At 31.9% G+C, this 23766-nt stretch overlaps 2 protein-coding genes across 4 annotated transcripts; both read left to right on the forward strand.

The window, feature by feature from the left end:
- Positions 1 to 1026: 1026 nt before the first annotated feature.
- Positions 1027 to 4098, forward strand: LOC100819132 (60S ribosomal protein L3). Its single transcript, NM_001289340.2, has 6 exons — positions 1027 to 1085; positions 1344 to 1441; positions 1744 to 1854; positions 2314 to 2618; positions 3082 to 3491; positions 3589 to 4098. Exons 2-6 carry the CDS (start codon positions 1357 to 1359, stop codon positions 3845 to 3847), a joined length of 1170 nt encoding a protein of 389 aa, NP_001276269.2. The 5' UTR covers positions 1027 to 1085; positions 1344 to 1356; the 3' UTR covers positions 3848 to 4098.
- Positions 4099 to 6051: 1953 nt separating this feature from the next.
- Positions 6052 to 13921, forward strand: LOC100819672 (polypyrimidine tract-binding protein homolog 3-like). 3 transcript variants are annotated; one of them, NM_001255822.2, is made up of 15 exons: positions 6052 to 6270; positions 6861 to 6928; positions 7968 to 8039; positions 8145 to 8221; positions 8391 to 8469; positions 8787 to 8910; positions 10749 to 10813; positions 10901 to 10950; positions 11128 to 11169; positions 11272 to 11323; positions 11422 to 11479; positions 11577 to 11590; positions 12055 to 12162; positions 12241 to 12384; positions 13039 to 13921. In NM_001255822.2, the coding sequence occupies exons 2-15, from the start codon at positions 6872 to 6874 to the stop codon at positions 13426 to 13428; spliced, it is 1332 nt and encodes a 443-aa protein (NP_001242751.2). In that variant the 5' UTR covers positions 6052 to 6270; positions 6861 to 6871; the 3' UTR covers positions 13429 to 13921. The 3 variants fall into 3 exon arrangements, with proteins under 3 accessions (NP_001242751.2, XP_006605402.1, XP_006605401.1); XM_006605339.4 differs by lacking the exon at positions 6052 to 6270 and adding an exon at positions 6318 to 6449 and having other exon boundaries at positions 13039 to 13611; XM_006605338.3 differs by lacking the exon at positions 6052 to 6270 and adding an exon at positions 6412 to 6493 and having other exon boundaries at positions 13039 to 13611.
- The last annotated feature ends 9845 nt before the right edge of the window (positions 13922 to 23766 follow it).

The following is a 23766-nucleotide window of genomic DNA, read 5'->3' on the forward strand; positions in this document are numbered from 1 at the left end:
ACACCGTAAAAAAGCTAGTGCTATGAATGCCTTGGTAGAGTCTCTTTCCTCTTGCTTACATAAACTTCTAATATTTCTTGTGTCTTTCCATTTTATTGACCATTTTTTATGATGTTTTGGTTGATTAATTGTCAAGGTGCGAGTCTCAGCAGTCATATCAAATGCTCCTTAATTACTCAATGTCGATTGTGATCAATACATAAACAACAACAAAGCAATCCGAGAAGCCATGTGCTTCATGATGGATCCTACATCAGGTGAAAAAATATGCTACGTACAATTTCCTCAAAGATTTGATGGGATTGATCGTCACGATAGATACTCAAATAGAAATGTTGTATTCTTTGATGTAAGAATAAAAGTGTAGTAGATTTATGCTTGCATATACTTTATTGTGCTTTGAAGGAAAGACTAATCTATGTTTCACTATATTTATAGATAAATATGAAAGGTTTAGATGACATCCAAGGATCAATATATGTGAGAATTGAGTGTGTCTTTAGAAGGCAAGCACTCTATGGATATGATGCCCCTGTTGCGAAGAAACTACCAAGGAAGACCTGTAATTGTTGGCCCAGATTAGCGATATTAGGAAAACATAATATTTTTATTAGTACTATAATATTTAAAATAGTACAAATTAATTTTTACATTACAACAATATATTTAAAATAATAGTGTAAATATATTTACTAATACTAATAGAAGGCAGGAACATGTGGTGTGAGGAAGAGGGGTATGTAGAATAGGAAATTTTCATTAAATTAAAAAAATAAAGTGGATGTGAAGTTAACATAAAAATGGAATGAAAATAATAAGTTAATGTTTATTTCGGCACGAAGTAACCATTTGTTTAAGACTTTCCCGATTGGTGGCTTAGATATTTCTCCATTATTTTTTTTCCCACAATGTGGCCCATTGCTTGACTCAAGGTGGGCTTTTATAAAAATCAGAACGGAAGCCCATAAAAACCTAGCCCATAAAATAAATATAACAAAAGGGGTGCTCCTATAAAAGCCAGAAACTAGGTAGGGTTTTAGTTAAGTGCCTTCATTCGGGACTTTCACTAGCCGCAGCAGCCTCAGGTTCTCTCATCTTCACCTCTCCAGCATTCTATTTTTCTGCGTTGAGCTATTTGTTTTGTCTTCTTCATTTTCATTTCGAGATTCGTAGGAAAAACGATGTTGTTTTCGATCCAGTTTCATGTCTGTTTTCGTTGTCACAAATTTCCGAATCCGAAGGCGATAGTAGTCACAATATTAACGACGATTTGTTTCCTCATTTTTGTGGTGTTAAATTTATCACCTGCCACTAGTCTTCATTACTTATTTTTGTTTTTAAAGGAGGAGAATAAGGATGTCTCACAGGAAGTTCGAGCACCCAAGGCACGGGTCACTGGGATTTCTCCCCAGGAAGCGTGCTGCTCGTCACAGGGGAAAAGGTAATTCTTTTTTGTCTTATGTTCTTTCAATTAACATAATTGCTGTTGTGAATTTCTAAAGTAAAACAAGATGCTGTTGTGTTAAACATGAGTATGCCGATCTGATCTAATGATAGTCGACTTAGACACTGCCTATTAAGATTGTCGTAAACCCAGAGTGTTGATGGTTGTTGTGATTATGGGGTTTAATAACATTAATTTAAGAACTTTAATATTTGTTTTTTTAATGAAAAATGTTTTTCTTAATGGACTGTTATGTCAGTTATAACTCAGTTACTTTGTATTTTCTATTACTCGTGCAGTGAAGGCATTCCCCAAGGATGACCCATCCAAGGCACCCAAGCTCACTGCATTCTTGGGTTACAAGGCTGGTATGACTCACATTGTTAGAGAGGTCGAGAAGCCAGGATCAAGTGAGAACCATTACTCTTTTGCTAATTGAAGTTGATGTATATAATGCTGTCAACCATGTGTTTTACTATCTTCTTATTTGATAATCAGTAGCGGGACTGTTACTGGTTTGATTTATTTTCTCAATTTTTTTACCGAACTGTTTCCTAGATTTTTAAATGTGGAAATCATTTATTTATTTGATATAGAAAATTTGTGATAGCGTTTTCCCACAAATTATTGAGATTTCTAGTATTTTGAATTACACAGTCCATTCCTGGATTTCCTTTGCAGAATTGTCTCACTCAAGTAAAACTGTTTTCAATGTATTTGACAATATTAAAATGCGTGTTTTCAAGGAATGTTGGTTTTTAATTTTATAAAGCTAATGATGTATTGCATTCTTTAACTGTTTACATGTAACGTTCTCTTATTATATACTATCCTTTATCTATCTAACTATATAATATTTTCTATATCAGAGCTTCACAAGAAGGAAACATGTGAGCCTGTTACAATTATTGAGACCCCTCCAATGGTTATTGTTGGTGTTGTGGGTTATGTGAAAACTCCCCGTGGTCTCCGAACATTGAACACTGTATGGGCTCAGCACTTGAGTGAGGAACTGAAACGTAGGTTTTATAAGAACTGGTGCAAGTCCAAGAAGAAGGCCTTCACCAAGTACTCAAAGCAGTATGAAACTGAGGAGGGAAAGAAAAACATTGAGGCACAGCTGGAGAAACTGAAGAAGTATGCTACTGTGGTTCGTGTTTTGGCTCACACCCAGGTATTAAGACCACATTAATGTGATTGCATGCTTTTCTTTGTTTTCCTTGCTTCATTTTATATAATGGTTGTTATATATATATATATATATGTTTAGCACTATCTTCCCAAGCATTTATCCTTTTTATGGGATTATTTTGCCTTTCATGACATGAGAATGATGAAATTCCTGTGCTAACACAGCACCATAGAATTAGGTGCTATGAGTGGCGCTTTCCACACGAGATTTCTGACTCCCATTTGTGTCTTTCATTTTGTCCTGTTTGAATGTTGAGAAAGATTCAGGATGGCATTTATTACCTATGCTATTTTTCTTTTTGGCCATTACATCGGATTGAAATTTTATAGAAATTTAATACCTGTTCCTTCTATTTTGTGTTTGTCAAATTCCAAATTCAGAGTCCTTCCAGTTATCACATGATTTAGATATATTCCTAATAGCCTGTCTGGCTTAAATCTTACAGATCAGGAAAATGAAAGGGTTGAAGCAGAAGAAAGCCCATATCATGGAAATTCAGGTTAATGGTGGTACTATTGCACAGAAGGTGGACTTTGCATACAGTTTCTTTGAGAAACAGGTTCCTATTGATGCCGTGTTCCAGAAGGATGAGATGATTGACATCATTGGTGTGACCAAGGGTAAGGGTTATGAGGGTGTTGTCACTCGTTGGGGTGTTACCCGCCTTCCCCGTAAGACTCACAGAGGCTTGAGGAAGGTTGCTTGTATTGGTGCCTGGCATCCTGCAAGAGTTTCATTCACTGTTGCCAGGGCTGGTCAGAATGGATACCACCACCGAACAGAGTTGAACAAGAAGGTTTACAAGCTTGGCAAAGCTGGAGATGAATCTCACTCTGCTCTTACTGAGTTTGATAGGTAAGTGTTTTGTTGATTATGGTTTTGTGCAATAAATTTAGCAGGAAGTATTTTGTTTGTAAGTCAAACTAACCCCTCTACTTGTTTTCTGATTCAGGACCGAGAAAGACATTACCCCAATAGGTGGTTTCCCTCACTATGGTGTTGTTAAGGATGATTATATCATGGTCAAGGGATGCTGCGTTGGTCCCAAGAAAAGGGTTATTACATTGCGCCAATCCCTCCTTAAGCAGACTTCTCGTGTTGCTCTGGAGGAGATCAAGCTCAAGTTTATCGACACCTCTTCAAAGTTTGGGCATGGTCGCTTCCAGACCACACAGGAGAAGCAGAAGTTCTTTGGACGCCTCAAAGCATAATTTTGTTAATTGGATGGAAATGCTGGATTTCTATTCGGTTACCATATCTTATAAACATATTGTAGTGTTTTCTGTTTTGACATTATGGATCCCCGAGTGAGTAGTGAGTTTTTTCCCCCCTTAAGTTGGCCAAACTTTTGTTGAGACTGATCTTTTAAAAAATTCCAAATTGTTTGATTTTATCTATATTTTCAGTGTTGAAGGAATTTGCGAAATTATTTAATCTTTTGAAACAAAATTCATGATCGACATGATAGTGGGTTTCTTGATAGTTTGGCTTAAAGATTGGTTACTGCTGGTGGCATTCTGAATGATCGGCCATACTTTGGATTGAGGCCTAGACTGAAGGATTAAGAAAATGACATAATAGTTGGTTTCATGATAGTTTCATTCCATGCTTTAAAGGATGATGGTGCTTTAAAATAAAACCATGAAGCAGGAGAAATATGAAAGTCATTTGAGTCGTTTTTAAAATTAAATAAAGCAACAAAATTTAATAATGCAAAACTATTCCATTATGTAAGGGGTTTAAATCTTTTTATGAAATTGAGGAATGTGATATTGATTTAAACTTTTAATATATTAATCACCGCATAGTGTGTTATACTTAATCCAGTAATTTAGGCATTGGATGCGCATGGCTCCATAAGGTGTGGCCGTAAAGCCCGTTTAGATCCAATCTGTCGGTTGCATTTCACAGTCCTGTTTCCGACCGAGATGTCCTTCGGTTTGGTCGGGTGGGTATGAGTTGTGTTTTTCGACTGAGACAACGATTTCTGCGACTTTGACCTTATTGGAGATGGAGTGAGAGGCGGCATAGGTCATAGAAAGAATGTTAGGATTAAGAATTGTGTATGTGAATTTCATTTCAGTTGGGCTTTGAGAACAAACACAATGAGCCCAAGTGATAACTAATAACTCCAAAGTTTATGTTCAGCACACAAACACGATCGGGTTTGGTTACCGACGATTCTAAAAATACAATTAGAACCCGACTGTGTTTGTAACTCGTCGTTACCGTCTACCCACCCGAACTGACCCAAAATACATTTTTTTCTTCGGTTTTTTGGGTTATGGGTTGGGCCGGGTGAGCTGCACACCCCTATAGTCCCATACTTAGTTCCACTCTCTGAATGTGTGGTTCATATTAATCGGAGGATATGCAAGTCTGTGCAATCTGTATTGATATTTGAATTTCGAATATGTGTAAATTTCCTCATTTAATGTGTAATTGGATAAAAATTTAAGACTTTGTTTTGAATAATCTTAAATAACAGTTTTAATAATGTTTTCATGGTATATGTTTAATAAAAACTACTGATGTGCAGCAATATAATATTAAAACAATATTGTAACATCGAATTACGAAAATGCTTTTGACATTACATATGTAAGTGGGATTATATACTGCAAAAGAACAAAAATGTTGCTTTTAGCAGAAAAATGTTGCTATTGTTTAAACTATAATTTGAAGTCCAGACCGCGGACTAGATTTTGCTTAAGTTTATTAAACATGTTGAGACAATTATCATATACCGTACCCCTTCAAGCTCTAAACTCATAATCTAATATATTTTACATTATAAAATAAAAATATAAAAACAAATAATACACACATTAACAACATAAATAATTTGTATACCGTCACATGATAAAAAAATCAGATACGATAATTGTATTATTTTTTTTACAATAACTAATTTAAAGTTATTCCAAATATTATTTTTATTTTTTATTAATTGAAAACATAATATACTCATGAATACATTTGTTTGATTAGCAGAAATTGAATACATATATCAAGAAATTTATAATTCTTATATAATATGTTCAATCAATATGATCTTTTACACAATAATGCTTACAAATTAAACTCAGAAATATAATCCACAAATATAATTGATATAGACACAGGTTAATTTACTAGTTTTTTGTTTTTTTTTTCCCGGTAAATATTACTTATTAATTTTTTTATTAGTGAAAGAGATTTAAATCAAAGATTTTTCATTTGTTATTCAACCGTTAAACCAATGTTTTAACTCCTAAAACGTTAGCTATTAATATACATTTATAATTCACTTTGATATCTAATACCGAATTACTAATTTATATGAAAAAGAAAACAGATGTGGACATATGAAAGGAAGAAAATGAATATTTTGGTTTGGTAGGGCAAATAGGCATGAAATGCCAACTCAAAGAACAGATGGATAAGTTTTGGTAGCGGTGTGATGAGAGACCAAAAAAGCGCGAGCAAATCTTCACACTTGGAACCTTAAATTCAATTAAGGTTCTCTCTCTTGTAAAATGCTCCAAGGGAAGGGAGTTTTATAACATGACCTAGTAACGATTCACCACATCATGCGTGCCACTCCTCTTTAACTCTCTCATCCTTTTTCTCTTTCCGTGTCACCCTCTTTCAGGCAAGTTATTTCTCTCTCTCTCTCTCTTTGCTTCTCCGTTTTGAACGAAGGAACGTGCTGTGTGTTTGGTTTGCTGAGATGTCACGATTTGCTGCAACTTTATGGCTCTGAGCTGGAATTTGGACATACCCTTTTTCTTCTCTGAGATTTTCTTCACTGCTTTTTGTCCCTTGATTCAGGTCTCCAATTGGGCTATTCGAGTTTCGTTCGAGTTTGATTGAGTGTGAGATAAAAGTTTCATTTTTTTCACCTTCTTTCGTGTATGTGCTTCGACCGTGAAGCCTCACGATTCTTTGCATTATGATTTATTGGCATCGAATATCGATTGTGATTTAGTCCAATTGGGTTTTTTGAAAAATTGGAATAGGATAACTTTTTAGCTTTATTTAGTTGTTATTCAGTTTTCTCCAGTTGGATTTGCGAAATTTTTCTCCAGTTGCTTGCTTTTTGTTTTAGACTGATTCAAACTAGAGAACTATTGGGGTTATTTGATGTGATGCTATCCATAATTTGAACAAGTAAAAAGAAATAGCTGAAGTGGTTGGTTCATCATCATTGCCATCATTATTTTTATTTTCTGGTTTTTACAGGTTAATTTGCAATGACTGAACCTTCCAAGGTCATTCACGTTCGAAATGTGGGGCACGAAATATCTGAAGTACCTTCTCTCTCTGTGTGTGTTGTTGGGTGTTTTCTTTGTTGCTTTGCAGCGGTTTTGTTTTGGTATTATGATCATGTCATTGCTATACTAAGCAATGACTCAATTGCTTTACAGCGTGTTTCGTAGCGATGAAATAGAAGGAAAATAAGGAGGAGGGCGAGGAAATAGAGGAGAGATAAGTTTTGGGGTATGTTTGGTAGAGTGGAAATAGGGTAGGATAAAAATTAAAAGGCATGCATACCCCAACATTTTTATTTCTTCACAAATCTGCTGTGGGTTGGAAATGAACAGTGAAAGGCTGTGTATGACATTGTGATAATTTATTTGTAGCGGTCAGAAACCACCAAAAATTGCGTGACCAACTACATTTTTGGGCAGCTTTCCATGTTTTCTGGCAGTTTAAAACCTCTAGAAAAGTATCACTAAAAAATAATCCATGTAAAAAAGAAAATCGATAATCTAATATCTATAGATTATTTATTTTTTTCCCTATCTATTCTCTCAAAACAAACACCTCTAAAATTCACTTTATTTCTTACCTATTTCCATCCATCTTATTTCTTTCCCTCCTAGCAAACATACCATTAGCTTTGTTTTCACGTGATGAGAACTATGCATTGATCAAAAGGGTGAATGAATAGAGAGTGGTAACCAATGGTGTGTTTGGTTTCTATTTTTCAAAAACTGTTTTTAGTTTTTCAAAAACTGTTTCTATTTTTCAGGAAATATCATTTTTTTGAAACTTTTTGTAAATGGTTCTACATTTTCCATTTTTTATTTTTAGTTATTGATCACAACCCTTTTTTGTTGGCTCTAATAACACATGCACATGTACACACAAAGAGAGTATATCATAGATCATAGAAGCTTCAGGGCAATCTTGTCTTAGTGGAGTTGAAATGAGCATTTCTATTCATAGTTGTAGAACTTAGTATTTATTGTCTTAGCAGAGAATGAATAGTGCTTCCTTTACAAGTAGAGTTTTACTTTCACTAGTTCTTGAAAGATTAATAATCTTTTCCTCTTTTGATTGCAGAATGATTTACTTCAGCTGTTTCAGCCTTTTGGAGTCATAACAAAGCTTGTCATGCTGCGTGCAAAAAATCAGGTTTTTTTTTTCATGCCTTTAAACTAGACTAATTGTTTCCATTAGAATCTTAAGGTTATTTCATTTCATTTCAGTTTTTTGGTAAAATCTGTGCCATACTTGCAGGCTCTTATCCAAATGCAAGATGTTCCTTCTGCAGTTAATGCCTTACAATTTTATGCAAATGTTCAGCCAAGCATAAGGTACAAATGGCTTGTTTATTTCTGTCTTTCAAGGGGGTACATGATTGCATTGACTATAGTTTTGATAATTTGATTTTTGGTTTCAAATTTGGATATTTGTAATGCTGCATTTATTCCCTTTGATATTAAGATTCCTTAACTATATAATTATCTTTTTGCTTTGTTCTAGGGGGAGGAATGTTTATGTTCAATTTTCCTCACATCAGGAATTAACAACAATGGAGCAAAGTCAAGGACGAGGAGATGAGGTTGGCCTTTTTTGTGTTTACCTTTTGGATTGAAAACTGTATGCTTTATCTTGTCAGTTGCTTACAAAAGCAGAGAGAAATGATTGACCTTTTTCTTTCTGGTATTTGTATTTTTTCCTTTTTTGTATGATATTCCTCTCCATATCTTTGTATTGTTTTCTTGGACTGTCCCATTTCAGTGGGGTCAGTGTGTTAAATTGTTATATTCTGTACTTTCCTTTTTTCTCTTTATCATGTACTTCTCTATTTATTCTCCTTTCTCTCTATCTCTTCACTTTCTCTATGCTGTCCTGCTGTCGGGAACTCTGGATGCACAGCCAAACCGAATTCTCTTAGTCACAGTTCATCACATGCTGTATCCTATGACAGTGGATGTGCTGTATCAAGTATTTTCTCCCCATGGATCTGTGGAAAAGATTGTAACATTTCAGAAGTCAGCTGGTCAGATTCTCTCAGATTTCTCCCTTTCTCTTCTTTCCATCCCTATTAACATTTTTGTGTTCCTAGACTTTAACTAGGTAGCTTGAGGTTATATTTTTGTCATGCAGTGTTTTTTTAATATGCAAATATATATATATATATATATATATATATATATATATATATATGTTGTATTTAAATAGCAAAATATTTTTCCGAAAGTTTTGTGTTGAAAGTACCCAATGGTGTTGTCTATTGATCCATGTAACCAACCCCCATAATAGGATAAAACTTGGTTATTGTTGTGTGTAAATGGGAAAATAGTAGTAGAACAAGGTTCTTTAAATTTAATGAATTTTTAATGGCTCTGGTTTTTTAATGTGTAGTGGAATGCTTCTCCATTTTCAATGCATAATGTGAGTATGTGATATAGGGTTTAGGTGGGAAAGAGAAAGAAATAGAAAGAAGGAAAGAGGGAAAAACAGAATAGAAAGGATTGAAAGAGATGAGAAAAACAGAGTGATCAAAGAACTCCTTCCAAAAATTACTTACAGAAACAGGATCCCTATCACTAATTATCTCAACTAGTGCTCCATGAAATCTGAAGATCTGATCGATGCAGTGTTGAGCAAGTGTTGCTGTTGTATATGGATGCAAAAGGGCAACAGAATGGGCATACTTACTCATATAAGATAATTGATGACCCAAAGAGTATATTTGCCATGTCAGTAAACAAAAATACTGGGCTCTATGATTGGCTTCTTTTTCTGAAGTTAAAGCTTTCAATGTTTTTGAAGAATTCTTGGGGGAAAAAGGAATATTCTTGGCTATCCCTGCTGCTAACTTCTCTTTTGGCTGGGACCTACTACCCACTACCGCGTTCTTGCTGAACTTTCACTTATCTTGTGTACTTGCTGTTGTGCTAGCACACCCAGAAGCCATGTTCTTGGTTGACATTTTCCTCGTAGCCTACCGTTGCAGCATGGTTTTTTGCATATGTGCCAAGCTGTGAGCTTCTCTCATGGTTCTTTGCTTGAATAAAATGGACTGGGGTAGTGTATTCTTCCTGAAAACCAGCCATATAAGCACCAACAAGGTATTCTTCAGAGGAGCAAAGTTTACAGGAAGTTGCATCAAATTCATCATTAAATTCTGCCAAGGTGCCATGTTGTTGCAAATGCATGTGATTTTCTTGGTGTGTATGATGGCCCCCTCCTTTGTGACCATATTCAAAATTGTTAGAGGCATCATCCCTTTCATTCATTAGCCGTTGAAGCTGATTTGAAATGCCCTCTGCCATGTCTAATGGTGTATCAACCTTTGCAAGCCTCTGCTCAGTTTGAACTAAGCATTCTTCTATTTTGCACATCATCTATGTGATCGTTTTTCTGTGCCCATGGGTGAAAAAATTCTGGTTTGGTGGCTGAGGACAGGTAGGCTGTAGATAGTAGTAGATACCAGCGATATGGGATTTAGGTGAGAAAGAGAGGGAAGAAGAACAAAAGAGAGATACAGAGATCAGAAGATGACAAATGAGAGAAACAGAGAGATCAAAGAACTGAGCACTGCACTTCTATTATCATTATTCCAGTCTATCTAAATTATAACAGCCATGCTTTATTTATAGGCAGCTACTTAATAGCTATAAAATCCTAACTAACAGTAGATGACTAACTAACATTCTTTTCCTATTTATATTTACATTGCAAAATGCATATGCCCCTGCCCTGTAATCAGTTATGAGGATTGTTAATAAAACTTTTATGGCAAAAAATATTGTTATATTTGATTTTTGTTTTTATAGTTAGTGTATTGTATGTTCCACTAATTGTTTTATCATGTATTTGCAAACTTTGTAGGCTTTCAGGCTCTCATCCAGTATCAATCACGTCAGAGTGCTGTTGCGGCAAGAAGTACACTTCAGGTTGTTTAACATTCCTTTCAGGCTTTACTTGCCTTGTTAATTCTGATATTGTGTCTGAATGGTGATTGAACTTTTGGAAATTTCTAGGGACGCAATATTTATGATGGTTGCTGTCAGCTGGACATTCAGTTCTCAAAGTATGTTACAATTTATTTAAGCAAATTCATTGTGTATTGGCTTGTGGGTTTATAGAACTTATGCTGAGCCCACTTGTCCCCCCCCCAAACAAAAAAAAACTGTCTTTTCATTTTCTATTTGTTTTTATTTTTTACTTTAACTTATTGTATGGACATTTAATTCATCTTAATTTGCAGCCTTGATGAATTACAAGTGAACTACAATAATGACCGTTCAAGGTGATTCTGTCAGTTCTTGTGTTTCTTTTTTTGTTTGCTTGTTGATCTCTTTTTGACATCTTGTTTATCACATTGTTGCTGACTTTATTTCATCTTTCACAGGGACTTCACAAACCCAAATCTCCCTACAGAGCAGAAAGGAAGACCTTCACAAGTATGTTCTGTTGGTTCTTTATTTATCTATTTACGAATCAAATCTGTTGATCTTTGTGAAGTCCATTCTAATATATGTATTTTTCCTTTCATCAACAGCCTGGATATGGTGATGCAGGAAATATGTATGCTGCTCAAGGTTCTGGAGCCAGGGCAGGTGCTAAATATTTTTAACTGCTTTGGTAGGTTTGGTTTGGTTGTCACATTGTGTTATTTTTTAATGTACTGATGATTGTCTTTTTTCCTCTTTACAGTTGGATTTCCACAGGTGGGTATTTTTCATGTCCAGTTGAAGTGATATTATTGAACAGTCGATATATGAAGTTATCATGATTCATTTTGTATCTTGTGAAAGTAGCATTAGACACATAATGAGTGTTGACTAATCTCTTGTTTTACTGATCTTTCTAAAATATAAAGCTACAGAATACAAAGTTTGTATGGTTGAAGCCAAGCAATTTGTAGGGATTTTTGTTTATCTCACAATATGTTAGAGCTTTGTTTTTAAGTTGATTTCACTTTTCAAATTTGGGTTTAATTGGTAGAGGGAGAAATTTGTGTGTTGGGATTTTGCTTCTTGAACAGAGATTTTTTCCATTGAGATAAAAGACATGATAATTTGAACATGTTTTTTTCATCTTTTAATTTTTAGTAAAATGATTACAGACATGGATGACAATGAGATGCTTTCTTTCTGAAAACAAAACAAGTTACTTACTTTTTCAATTATAGATGGCAAATGCTGCAGCCATTGCAGCTGCCTTTGGGGGAGGTCTACCTCCTGGAATAACTGGGACAAATGACAGGTGTACAGTTCTTGTATCAAATCTTAATCCTGATGTAAGCACTGTGTCTGGCTTTTTCTAGAACATTCTTTCCCTTTCTCAGCTTATTTAGCTTCAAATCTGTTTATTTCAGAGAATTGATGAGGATAAACTATTCAACCTGTTCTCTATTTATGGGAATATTGTGAGAATTAAACTTCTCCGAAATAAACCAGATCATGCACTTATTCAGATGGGAGATGGTTTTCAAGCAGAATTGGCTGTACACTTTCTGAAGGTGTGTTTCAGATATACCTTCCTGTTCTTATATTATGATACTAGATTTCTGTGATATCTTTACTCAAGTGAGAAGTTATTATTGTTTGTTATATATGTTATTATTGTCTTTGGTGATATATCATTCTTTTACTTCAATACTTTTTTCCACAATTTCAATGTCTATATTTGTCAATGCATCACAAGTTTGCTTAGTGATTTTGTACAATTTTAAAAGAAAATGAAGAAAGTTAGAGCAAAATCACATTTCTTTTCTGAAGGTTCTACTTTTTTCTCATTTGTAATTTTACTCATGTTGTTTGACATGCACTGATTTTGTTACATCATTGGTATTGGTCCATGTTTTTGAAATGGTAGCATTAAATATACTGTCACTGAAAAACCATAGTTGAATATCCTAATGAGCTGACATTGTTTAAAGTTGTCAAATTTGAATCACCTACACCTCAATTTTAATTGATGATTTCTATTGCATCTGTGAGAAAATAGAAGAATGGTGAACTATATTTTTCATTTTCTGTACTGGACTGGTAGCAATTTTACATTAAGATAACGTGAGAGTGCACATTTACACTGCATGCATGTTGGAATTAATTTGTATACCTTCTTTTCTGGTTGTATGCTGGTCATAAACTTTTTCACCTTTGAGGTGTAGGGAGCCATGTTGTTTGAGAAACGATTAGAGGTCAACTTCTCCAAGCATCCGAACATAACCCAAGGTGCTGACACACATGAATACATCAATTCAAATCTCAATCGTTTCAACCGTAACGCAGCCAAAAACTACCGGTACTGCTGCTCCCCAACAAAGATGATCCATTTGTCCACACTCCCACAAGACATCACTGAAGAGGAGATTGTGAGCCTTGTAGAGGAACATGGAACCATTGTCAACAGCAAAGTCTTTGAGATGAACGGGAAAAAACAGGCTCTGGTTCAGTTTGGGAATGAGGAGCAGGCTACTGAAGCCCTTGTGTGCAAGCATGCAAGCACACTTTCTGGCTCAGTAATCCGTATCTCCTTTTCACAGTTGCAGAATATATGAGTCTTTATTAAGGAGTTGTGGACAACCAGAGCAACGGTTATTGAACACAATGGGGACAAGGATTCTGAATTTGGGAAGGATATTTTTTATGCTGATGATGGTCATCTTCATTATCTTGTATTGGTTGCTTGGCTTTCTAACTTATTTACTCATAATATCTACTCTTTCATTTTTCACCTTTAATCATTTATCTTCTCATCTCCATTGCCCTGCTATTTATTTAGGTTGCTAACATAATGTAGTGGGGAGGTGTACATTTTTGTTATTGAGTATAGGTTCTTGGGGAATAGAAGGAGGGGGATTCACTACCTTATAGCCGTTTTTATAAATCATTGTTGTATATGTTTTGTAATTCAGGCTAAAGTAGTAAGTAGGCTTTTCTGTTGCATTCTCAATCGATGTCAAAATTTTCTATTCCAATTGAGCAAGAAGCTACTTTTTGTGATTGTTTTTGAAGTATCTATCAATTGGTCTACTCTTTCCGTTTTGCAGCTAGATATTTGCCTCCTCTAATATCTCTCTCCATCTCTTATTCTTACTTCTTCCTTGCATGCATATGGATTGAGAACATGCTCATTATTTCTTCTCCTTTCTCAACCCCTTTCTCCCCCTTGATGAGCAGGCTGCTCAATCCTCAATGTGATAAAGAAACATGGAAACCTAAGGTTAAGAAAAAGACCTTTATGTCGTTGGCCATATGTCTTAGAAGGTCTTGCTTATAAAACTCAAGCCTATTTATTCATCGTTACTTTGTTTGGAAAATTTGAAATAACTCAGTTGTACAACTTTCAAAATCACGTGGATTAACTCACTTGTACCATCACTGCAATGGAAAACAAAGAAGAAAAAATTACTAGTCTCAACAACTATATTTAAAAATTGTAGATCCATGAAACACCAACATTCATATGGCAACATTACGGAAAGGATACCGGGAGATTATAAATGCATATTAATCAGCAAAGGATGGTACCGGTGCTGATTTTCCATTCATTTAAGTTGTGGTAAGAATTTCCTCCAAGGCTTCTTTATTAATATAAAGATGGAAAATATTCAATATTATGACATTATCGACTGCAATTCACATTCTCTAGGGAAGTTTGTAAAGAGATCATAGTCTATGATATATGTTGATGGTCCGATGGAGTTTGCTTTTGTTATTCAGAATTAAAGATTAAAGATGATGTTGTGACTCTGGTATTAATACTTTCCATTTGACGTCTCAACTTGGGTTCATTTGTACTACTATTATTTTTTTCAATGCAACAGTCTCATTACACCGTCAGTGGCATTCTTTTAAACAATTTGTTCGCATTTTTCTCCATTGTTTAAGTTGATATACTCATTTTTGGATACAGGGATACATGTTATAACTATGTATTTTGCTATGGTTCATTCATTGCTTTATTGTGTCTCTTAAAAGAAGATAGTAAAATAAAACTAGTATATCTCAATGTTAGAAGGCTTCTCACTATGCGAATGTATAGAAGACTGTCACTGTACGCAGCTTTACCATCTTTTAGTTATTCTAATTAGTTTATACTTTTCATCCGGGCTTCCTTGAGAATTGTTACTTTGACACTTTTGATGAAATAAATATTGACTATTGGTCATAAACTGGGAATAATTTTGAATCATAATTAAATTTATCTTTTAATTCATTGGGTTAGTTAGATTATTAACTTATTAGGTCACTGTTACAAAATATGCATTCTAGGTTGTCCAGTATTAACAAATCATAGTTGTTGTTGATGCAATATGTGATGGTTGTAACATGGTTAATATTGATATCATTAACCATATCTGCAATATGATTCTACTTGGGGTCCCTTTCAGTTCAATTACTTGATAAGTGATTCTAATGACCAAATCTTATCACTGAACAACCCTTTTTGTTAGGTTTCTTTTTCATAACCTTCTTTGTTCTGTAATTTTGTATAATAGTGATATTTGAAACAACTCATTTAAGAGAATTGGTTGATGTGTGTCACATTGCTTTTTAATAAATCATGTCATTAGCAAAGAGAGAGGATTGTCCTTACGTGTTTGGTTTAGTTTTGATTACACGTAATACTCACAATCTAAGATTGATAAGTGCTCTCTTCATTGATTAAAGTGAACCTTGGAAATTTTTGCTTCCTCTAGTGGTTGTCACACTCATTTGATTTGTTTGATTGCTTTTGACATAAGCTAGAACGGGACAAAAACTCAAGGTTCATTCTTCTTTCACAACTCCTTTTGAGGGAGCAGAATATTGAGTTATACATTTTGTTCAATTAGTAAAGATGCACTCAGGTGAGCTTTCATCTTTGAGCTATCATAAGGCCGCATAATGCATTTAACGGTATTGAATCTACCAAGTGTTAGCCCAAAGTTTACAGATAGAATAATGATAGCCGAAGTAGGAAACATAGATCTTTAACCATTATAAGTCAACCCACCCATTTTGGTTGTGATGAGTTATATTTGGTGGATTTATATATATTTTTAATCCTTGAAAATATAGATGTTTAGTTTCTATAACATAAATTTTATCATTTTTTTTGTAAATTTAGTTTTATATAATAATTTCTATCATCATTTAGTATGTATAAATATGGTGTGGTAATGATTATCTTGAAGTGATATATATCATGACATGCATGTATTACTTAGTGATAACATGACATGTATATACATATGTTGCATTAACATTCACTTTGAAATGACATATAATATGACATGTATAGATACGTGTTATAAGAAATATCATTTTCAAAACTTTTATTGCAAAAACTAAAATAAAATTCTTACATTTATTCGAACTAACCAACACATGAAACCTATTTGATTAAATAGACTTCCTTGGTTCCATGTAGTTCCTCACTACCTACCTACGTATCCTTCCATTTCCATTTTTTCTGTAGGTTTGATTCAGTTTTCTTCACTTAAATTTGTTTCTGTTTCTTTTTTCCTGTTTTAAAAATGTTGACCGAAAGAGTTAAAAATTTTGAATCTTAATTAATAACAATAACGAATTGTACAATTGCTCATTTTGTCCATTCAACACCTACTAGGAGATTGTCTGGTGTATATTACAACCACTTAGGTTTTTTTTTTCCAATTATAGTTGCCAAAGTCAAATCAGACTTGGATACTAGGACCATTAATATAAACCTTTAAACATTTTCTTCTTTGTGAGTTCAAGATAGAATGTTCTTCAAGTGTTACAAATTATTATTATTACATTTTTTTCACACATTAAAAAAATATTCCATTTTTTTTCTAACTTTTCCTTTGTTAATTAGTTATTGTTATTACCTAACTATTTCCTTTTTCTCTACATGTTTGAGAGTTGGCGCTAACAAAAAAACTCAACACACACAGTTTGATAAAATCTGCTCTAATTTGAAATTGCCAAATGAATCATCGTTTCTAATTGACTCAGTTGGCAGTAATTAAAAATCAAGTTTATTAAATATTGATCCTCCGTGTGTTAAGTAGTGTTTAGAGTGCCAGGTCGATCTTGCCAAAGTGATGATCGAATCATGTTACTGTCGGCATGCAAGTTCCACTTGTGGTTTCAAATTTCATTGGAAGTAGCTAGAAGTACTTGTGATTAGGGTTACGCAGTAAGCTAAACTCACAAGTTTGATTAAACGTGAAGTTATCGAAAGGGAGAAAGTTGCAAAACTCCTCCTTATCGTTTGGCTTTTTGATGTGGATTCATGATGTTGAAGTGTTTAAATTTGAACTTCAAAGTTTTTCAGTTCATGCTATTGTCCTTCTTTTCGGTTGCGGATATATACCCACAATCACATCCAAGTTTCAGGACTATAATAAGATCAAGGCTTTTTTCATATGAATTCCATTTGGTTAAATTTAATTAGTTGCAACCGGCCAGTTTCGTATTTGAGTGTATGTATATATATATATATATATATATATATTCTTATTTTCGCAACACTTACTCACCTTTGATTCAAATATTTTTCACAAGGAAATTTGAATCTTCGATTATAGTGAGGAACATTTCTTGGAGCAAATTAAAAAAAATGTTCAACCTTACTCTCATATTTGTCACTTGTGCACCTATCATTTATTTAATAATCATTCATAACTACCTAACAGAAGTTCCGAAATAGAATTCTTCCTCAGTTCATAGTTTAATTAAATACATCAATTATAGAACAATCAATCTACAATTTCTTGTTAGAAATGTGTGTTTGGATAGGATAATTTAACTAAGTAATGTATCTTTTATAGGGAATTAAATTCTTTTTTATTAAAAGTAACTGTTTAAATATTTTAGTAAAAGAAATTCAAAATTTTAGAATTTTAAAAGGAATTTTAGTTAGTTGAAAGAATAAAATTTCAAATTCTCTCTTCTCTCTTGCGGAAGCCACGACTCCACAAGCTTTCCAGTGGAATCGCAAGCCCGAGCTCTTTGGCTCCACCCCCTGCGTCGCCGTCATCACCTCTGGCAAGGGTGGCGTGGGCAAGACCACCACCATCGTCAAATCGACCTCTCCCTCGCCCGTCTCGGCTTCTTCGTGGTCACCATCGATGCCGACGTCGGCCTCCGCAACCTCGACCTCCTCCTCGGTCTCGAGAATCGCGTCAATTACACCGTGATCGAGGTCCTGAATGGCAACTGCTGCCTCGACCAAGCCTTCATCCGCGACAAGTGCTGATCCAACTTCGAACTCCTCTGCATCTCCAAACCCCGCTCCAAACTCCCCCTCGGATTTGGCGGTAAGGCCCTTACCTGGCTCGTGGATGCGCTGAAAGCACGTTCACAGGACTGCCCCGACTTCATCCTCATCGACTGCCCCGCCGGCATTGACGCCGGCTTCATCACCACCATCACGCCAGCCAATGAGGCCGTCCTCATATCCGAACGACAACAACAACAACAAGTGTAGGATGAAGATGAGGGATCTGCGAAGCATGATGGGTGCAATTGTTGAATCCACGATGATGAAATCTTCAGAATCGGATCGTAACAATGTTCTGTGTGCGTGGCAGAGGGCTTCACTTTAGGTAGGTCACAAGCTTCTGTTATTCTTCGGGTGGAGATATTACTCAAATCAAGTTAATGATTGTATCCAAACACATAATTTTAAAAATAAAAGAATTTAAATTGAAGCATTTAAAATTTTCAGAATTTAAAATTCTTTTAGAATTTTAAATTATTGTTTCATCCAAACACACTCTAAAAGTTGTAAAAGACATCAAAATTCTGAATCGGTTGTCAAATAATCAATTAAGAAAATACTTTCTAAATCAATTACATGGGAAACGAATCTAGAAAGTTTTTTCTAGCAACTAATCTAGAATGTCTGTGTTTATATTACAAAATTGTCATTGTCTCCAAGAATCAATGTAAATTCCTGATATTATAACTTTTTTATACTAGTGTGTTAATTAACTTTTTAACTAGTAATATTATTTATACAACAATTTCCCTACATTTTTTATTTTTTTTTATTTTTTTTATCACGTAACATATCATAAGTTTTTTCCTTTCTTTATGGATCTACAAAATTCATTGTACAACTTTCTTTTATATAAATAACATACTAAACAATAGTCTCTGAAGTAGGGTTATCTAGATCATTTTCGAGAGGCAAAGATTAAGCTATTATTGTTTGATGTTGACAACTTTCATAAAAATTTACAAGAGACATATAGACTCTTCTAAAGTGAAAAAGTATATGCATTAAAATTAAATAAAAATTGACAATTGATGGAAAAGAATAATGTTTTTTATACCATAAATGTTCGTAATAATTTCTACACAAAAGAAAAATGAGAAAAATAAAAAAATAAAGAAAAATTAATATTATAAATTATTAGAAAATTAAAAGAAATAAAATTATTCCTATTGCAATTGAAACTAATGAAGGTAATGTAGGGCTTAATTACAAAGGTAATGTCTAATTAAGCACATTTTAATTAAATATGTTCTTTGGACCACTCAAATTTGAAAAAGTATTTTTTAATAAAATTCCATTCATGCATTGGGCTTTTTTTTCAAATCCAACTTTGTAATGATGACCCCCAATAGTAAATAATAGTTATGAAGTTTTAATCTAGCACACCGTAAATCATTCCAATTGTCAGTTTCACATTTGGTTCTCTTAAATACTAAAATTTTAATTGATTGATACATGATGAAAATTCCAGCAACTCAAAGAAAATTTCACATTTTTCATTGTTATGCTCTATTTTTATACAAAAATGTTTGTCTTACTGTCCTTTTAGGGTATGTTACATAGGGTTGAATAAAGAGAGATAAGAGAGGAATGAACAAAATAAAAAATAGGTAAAAAAATGAAAATTTTGAATTAAAATAAGTAAATAGATAATAAAAAATTAAAATTAAACATTTATAAAATTTCAATTATACCCCAACTTTAGAAAAATATTGCTGATTTTTAATTGTTGGTAGAACAATAATACAAGCTTGTAATAAAATTGTGAATAGTTGTAAAAAAAATAGTATTGTGAGTATAAAAATAGTTAATATTGTCTCTTGATTGGATGTTACCTAAATAATAATTATTTTTTAAGATAATAATAATAAATTATTTAAGAAAATGAGAGCAAATAAAGAAAATTAAGAATATAACCCAACAAAAAAAATTTAAATAAATTATTTTTATTTTTTACTGCAAATGTACACATTAATTGCATTATATAGTTCATACTGTTTTTGTGTGAACTTAAATCGACTAATTTCTATTATTTTGATTCTTTATTCCTAATTAGAATGATCAAATACACACTTAAATCGACTAAGAAAAAAGTTAGAGGCTTAGAGCCAGCATACATGGTACGTACTCATTAATTACATAGATCTTGTTCAGTTATAAAAAAAAAGTTGTGATTATCTCCAAAATTAAAAATGAATCATTATTATAAAATACTATAGATCCTTATCATTTCAATTAGGGTAGGGGAAATATTTTCAAGGCTAACTTCTTTGGGTTGAGAATTGATGATTTTGAGATTTCTCCTGTAGAATATTTTTTAAGAATATTTTAAAAAATGAGATAAATGAATTAGAACTCCAGTAAAGAAAAAAATGTATAATAATAATAATAATAATAATAATAATAATAATAATAATAATAATAATTTTGGTCAAAAGAAACAATATAGTAAATTTTAACAAACAAAAATATAAAATTTGGCTACATTATTTTCTTCTTTAAGTAATGTTTTATACTCGAACAACAATGGAAGACTTGATAAAACACTTCCATTAACGACTTTTCAATGTTGGCCTTCTTATCTGCCTTTTTTTCTATTGCAGTAATGAGTATCGAGAAATCTTAATTTGGGGGCAATATTTTTATAAATTAGTATTTAACTTATAAATTAATCATACATTATACATTTTTTATTTTTATATAATTAGAATTTAAATAATAAATAATTTTTATACTAAATTATGTTATAACAATTTTTTTTATAATAAATTAGACATTGGATTGATAATGAACAATTTGAATTTTGATATATAATTATTTTTAACTAATGATATTTTTTAAATAAAATTATTTAAATTTTATTTAAAATAGAGATAAAAGATACTGTATATTGAAAATTTAAGCAGTTCAGAAAAAAAAAAAAACAGACATGTAAAGATACAAGAAAGATCATTTGAAATAGTTGTGAGTGAAAAAAAATTGTTTGTTTTAGGAATAGTAGGTGAAATGTTACATCTAAAGAGAGACAGAAAATATTGAAAAATGTATAATTTAAAGGGTAAGAATAACAATATTAGAAGTAAATTTGTGGGTTAATATTAATATTGAAACTAATTTTTTCCTACATCTCAAATTATAAAGAATTTATAATTATAAATTTGTATTATATTTATAAAATATTAAAAATTTAGTGAGAGTATTGTATGTGACAGGGCCATAGATATTTGGGAGGCATAAAACCAAAATTTTTTAAAATTTAAAATAATATTAATTTTCTAGAATTATAAGTTACAAAATTATTTATTAATGTTTTATAATCAAATTGTTCTAATATGTGCATATGCGTGCGTTTACATGTATATGTTACAATTCATAGTCACATATCTTCCAATTTCTCTTTCAATTATTTATTTATCTCACCAATTAATTATTAAAATAAAAAATATAACATAAGACAAATGTCTTATGGTCTTGCTATCTACATGACCATGGACGGTGTATCCATCCACACAACTATTTTATTATGATGTATATTTATATTTATATTCTCAATAGTCATAAGATAAATGTCTTGATCACTTTGTTATTTACACTATCATGGACTATGTGGAATTGTGGATCCATTTTTTTTTGTTGGAAATTAAATAAAATGGAAGAGGTACTTCATATTTGGTGCATTTCACTCCTAATTTGTAATCTAATTATATGGTGAAAATAGACATCTTTGGTTATAATTATGAAGAGGAGTGAGGGAAACAACTATGTTTTCAACAGATCAATTAACGTGTCAGTCATGATAGGGAAGAAAGAAAAATACACATACAAATGAAATAATTAATAACATATGAATATACGTTTCTTATTAGACTTAATTAGTAACTCATGAACAACCAAGTGCACAGTAGTAATGGTCAAAAGGTTTTTCTTCCTTTATTGAAGGTCGGATGATTTACTATTATTGTTATTATATAATATTGTCATGCACGGACATAAATTTAGTTAAAGACTCACCATTATTTTTATCTTATTTAAAATATTTATAAAATTATATGAGCAATTTATGTTAAAAAAATAAAAGATTTAAATAATTATATTTGAATTGTCTTTTTTTAACTTTGAAATGTAAAATGATAAAATAATTTATTTATTTTATAACTATATTGTAGAAAAATATTAATTTTATAATATTTTAAATTTCTAAAAAAATAATATTACGATTAATTTAAAATATAAAAATAATAAATTAATTATTAAAACATGGAATTTATTTCATATAAGTATCACATATTATCAATTTGACCCTTTATGCAAAAACTTATCAAATTGATCTTTATAAATGCAAAAGTTATTATTGAATAAGTATTTTTTTCTATAAAAAAATAGATCTTCTCCTCACAAGATAATTTTTTTTAATAAGATGAAAATAAATAGTTATAAAAGATAAAAGAGAAAATAAATTAATATTAATTTTACTCACTTTATCCTTTTAAATTTTATTTTTTAATTTTTTGTCCCTATTAAAAAATTGTTAGATCTGTCACTATTGATGAGACAATCATATATAATTTTTTATTGGTGAGCTGTTTTAATGGCTTATCTATCAATCTAACATCATCAATCCTAACAAATGATGAATTAAATGCACAATTCACACAAAAAAAAAAGTACATGAGACTACATGTGTCACACTCTTTTAAGAATGTGATAAGCCAATTTGACTGCTAACAGAAATTAAAATTCATAGATATATTTTTTATATTTTTATTAAGTGGATAGATATCATCATAAAATTTGTAATAATTATATCAGGAATACATGGAGCCCATATTTCTTGTAAAAGGTAATCTCTTTTGACCACAAAATAAGAGTATATTATATATGTCTAATCTTATTGTAGAAATTTTTAAGATCAATGATTAAAATCTTACAAATTATAAATGTTTTTTCTTATATAAAAGAAGAGATTATTTGATCTATTTTCATATTGATATATATAATAATTCGATCTATTTGAAACGCATATCCAATTTTATATTAACAAATACATGCAATTGTATTTCAATTAAGTGTAAATCTACCTTATCAAACATAAAATATGAGTGTATTAAAAAAATTCATCAAGCTTATGTTTCTTTCTTATTGAGTGAAAATCTACCTTACCACCTAACGTGGGCTAAAAAATGTTTATCTTGTTTAGTCTAAATTTTACACTATTACAAAACATGAATCCAAATTTCAAGGTTTATTATTATTATTATTATTATTATTATTATATATCACCCCAACTTACCAAGCCAAAATTTACATCTTTCCAAACATAAAATTAAAATCTAAATTGAATTTTAACACCTAAATTATTTATTGTTATCATCGTATATTAACGTGGTCATTCATATTTCTAGTTAGAATCCCGTTGTTTTTAGAATATTTCTCTTTTATTATGAAAAAAATATAACATTCTAATGGTATATTAATTTATGAGTTTAATTTAATAGACATATACATGTAAAAACTTTTACATTTTCAATTAATCATCACAAATTACTATTATCATAATTTTATAAACAATAATTATAAAATTCAATAATAAATACAGTTTGTAAGACAGTAAGGGTGTTATCTCTTTTATTTTGCTTCAGCT

The sequence above is a fragment of the Glycine max genome, chromosome 20, assembly GCF_000004515.6.
Source record: "Glycine max cultivar Williams 82 chromosome 20, Glycine_max_v4.0, whole genome shotgun sequence".
Classification (NCBI taxonomy): domain Eukaryota; kingdom Viridiplantae; phylum Streptophyta; class Magnoliopsida; order Fabales; family Fabaceae; genus Glycine; species Glycine max.

Bases quoted from the DNA above. Each gene is read 5' to 3' on its own strand.
- LOC100819132 (NM_001289340.2), top strand. From the start codon at position 1,357: ATGTCTCACAGGAAGTTCGAGCACCCAAGGCACGGGTCACTGGGATTT. The intron at 2,619-3,081 runs GTATTAAGACCA...TAAATCTTACAG, and splicing joins GTGTTTTGGCTCACACCCAG to ATCAGGAAAATGAAAGGGTT. The intron at 3,492-3,588 runs GTAAGTGTTTTG...TTTCTGATTCAG, and splicing joins GCTCTTACTGAGTTTGATAG to GACCGAGAAAGACATTACCC.
- LOC100819672 (NM_001255822.2), top strand. From the start codon at position 6,872: ATGACTGAACCTTCCAAGGTCATTCACGTTCGAAATGTGGGGCACGAA. The intron at 11,324-11,421 runs GTATGTTCTGTT...TTTCATCAACAG, and splicing joins AGAAAGGAAGACCTTCACAA to CCTGGATATGGTGATGCAGG. The intron at 12,385-13,038 runs GTGTGTTTCAGA...TTTGAGGTGTAG, and splicing joins TGGCTGTACACTTTCTGAAG to GGAGCCATGTTGTTTGAGAA.